This window comes from Olea europaea, unplaced genomic scaffold (assembly GCF_002742605.1).
Source record: "Olea europaea var. sylvestris unplaced genomic scaffold, O_europaea_v1 scaffold4155, whole genome shotgun sequence".
Taxonomy (NCBI): Eukaryota; Viridiplantae; Streptophyta; class Magnoliopsida; order Lamiales; family Oleaceae; genus Olea; species Olea europaea.
In genome coordinates, this window is record NW_019261307.1 from 13,193 (window position 1) to 15,508 (window position 2,316).

At 33.4% G+C, this 2,316-nt stretch overlaps 1 protein-coding gene across 1 annotated transcript; it reads right to left on the reverse strand.

The window, feature by feature from the left end:
* Positions 1–263: 263 nt before the first annotated feature.
* On the reverse strand, positions 264–2,211 carry LOC111387655 (DNA (cytosine-5)-methyltransferase CMT2-like). The gene is made up of 4 exons (XM_023012229.1): positions 1,522–2,211; positions 958–1,026; positions 641–727; positions 264–562 (listed from the first exon to the last, which is right to left on the reverse strand). The coding sequence occupies exons 1-4, from the start codon at positions 1,540–1,542 to the stop codon at positions 449–451; spliced, it is 291 nt and encodes a 96-aa protein (XP_022867997.1). The 5' UTR covers positions 1,543–2,211; the 3' UTR covers positions 264–448.
* Between the last annotated feature and the right edge of the window lie 105 nt (positions 2,212–2,316).

The following is a 2,316-nucleotide window of genomic DNA, read 5'->3' on the forward strand; positions in this document are numbered from 1 at the left end:
ATATATAGCCCATGTTTGATCCCCATTCTTTAAAAACTCATTTTCTTCAAATTTATTTTCAATCACACATTCTCCCGATAACATAATTTTACACGTAACCCAAAACTATACATTCTTCAAAAAATCAACATTACAAAAGCTATTCTTCCAAAAAAATGGGGCTCAAACAAAACCATAGGTTGGCTATCTGTCTGACTGGATATATAGGAATCAGAAGTTACAAAAAGTATTTAATGACGTCGTTTTGGCAACAACAGGATTATCTGTACATATGAGTAGATGTGTGTAGGACATATGCACCCAATCAAATTAGCACATGTAATGAACACGAGACAAATAGTATGAATGAAGTGCGCATCACAAAATGGACATGCTGAAATTATGCTAATTTCCCAACAAATGAAAGTGACGAACAGCAACTGCAACGTATGTCAGAATTATCAAGAGTTCAATGATAAGATAAAGTATTTCTACCAGATTTAGATGCTCTAATATACTTTTGAAACTCAGTTTCTGGACACTTTTTGTATGGCATCTTGTCACGAATCTCCTCATTCCCAACCTTGCAATAGAACAAAATAAGAATGCAAGTTTACCATAAAAAAATATGGCAGAGTAACAAAATGTAGACAGAAGATACAGGAGGAAGATCTGATATGGCGTCACCCAGAACAATGACTTTTTCTAGATCTCGAGATTGCCCCTCATCATAAGCAACAACATTACGCTGGAAAAATGGAATTAGATTAGCAATAGGAATTAATTAGATATGACCTCTGTTAACCATTTGATCTAAAAGTTCAAGCTGTTAGAGAAGATCTCACTTATATAATTCAAATGGGTAATGGCAAGAGTCAAAAACAAGCTCTGGTACCATGTTACCCATTTGATCTAAAAGTTCAATCTATTAGAGACAACCACATATATATCATTTAAATGATGTCAAGTGTTTAGCACCTCAAATTCACTAGGAAATCCATATTGGATGACCACATTGTGCGTTGGAAGGGGAAATTGAGGCAATATCTGCATGTTGAACAACAACCAACATCAAGTTCAATAAGTAAAAATTGCATCCAATTTCAATGCTAATGGCAATATGTAACTTCCAGAAATAAAGAAGACATGCAGCAACCTCTGCTTTGACTTTAAAGCAGGAGTATACACTAAATATATTAAACTGTGTGCATTTATTTTTATTTTTTTTTCAAAACATTTCTCTATTTCTAGAGGAGAAGTCCAACCCTTACACTGACAACCATCGACCAGAAAACTTTCTAGAATGTTGAAGATTTTAGTGTAAATAGCTCATAATCATCAGGTGATTGCAAAGCCTCATCTGGTTGGGTAAATATATGGCAGGTCACTAGTGTAATAATTGGTGAAGATGATATCCACACGGTATTTTCTGTTTGCATACACAGGACAATGTAGTATATCTTATGTTACTAGAACATACTACTCACAGGAAAATGGGTATACAAGGCAACTTACTTGATGAAAAAGAGAGTGGACATTTACCAGAATTGCACCAACATGCATCAAACAAGCTCAAACATTTTCAGCACGTCTTTTGGAGGATTTCCGACACTCCAATGCTCAAGGACACATTTCTGGGGGAACTAGCCATTTTAAGAACATTTTTTAATAAATGCAATGGATGTGGAAGAAGGTTTTAGTTTTAATTTAATATATGGTTACTATCTACTAAAGAAACCTATTTTGATTGTCCTAATAAGTGTAGACATCTAGGTTCATGATTGTGCATCTTTGATGAAGAATTGAATTCAAAATTGAAATCTTGATGATCAAGTGCCATTGATATGTAGTTATCATGATATATTTAGAAATTGAAAGCACAGGATATTCCGAATCCATATGGTGGAAGAGAGAGATGGTGAGGTTGAGTAGTTGACGACGATACCCATATGTAATGCATTCACGCTGACCAACAATTTAGTCAGAATGTTACTCTAAGATGTTTGCCAGGTTCAGAAATGGAAGGCAAACAAAAATAAGCAGAGATAAGTAGTATGTGTCATACTGTAGATAATATATTGGGATGTAAATGACTAATATGCAATCATAAATATATGACCATTATTAACATAATAACATTAGGGCCAATATTTTAGGAAAATTTACAAAATATGTCCCTACATTAAGGGAGTATTTAAAATTCGAGTACCATGTTTTGCAAATTTACAATTTGCATACTGTGTTTTAATTCATTGGTAAGAAAATAACACATTTTGCACGGGAAAAAAATGAAATATTTATATATTTTCCATTATAAATACATAAATAGGGGAAATA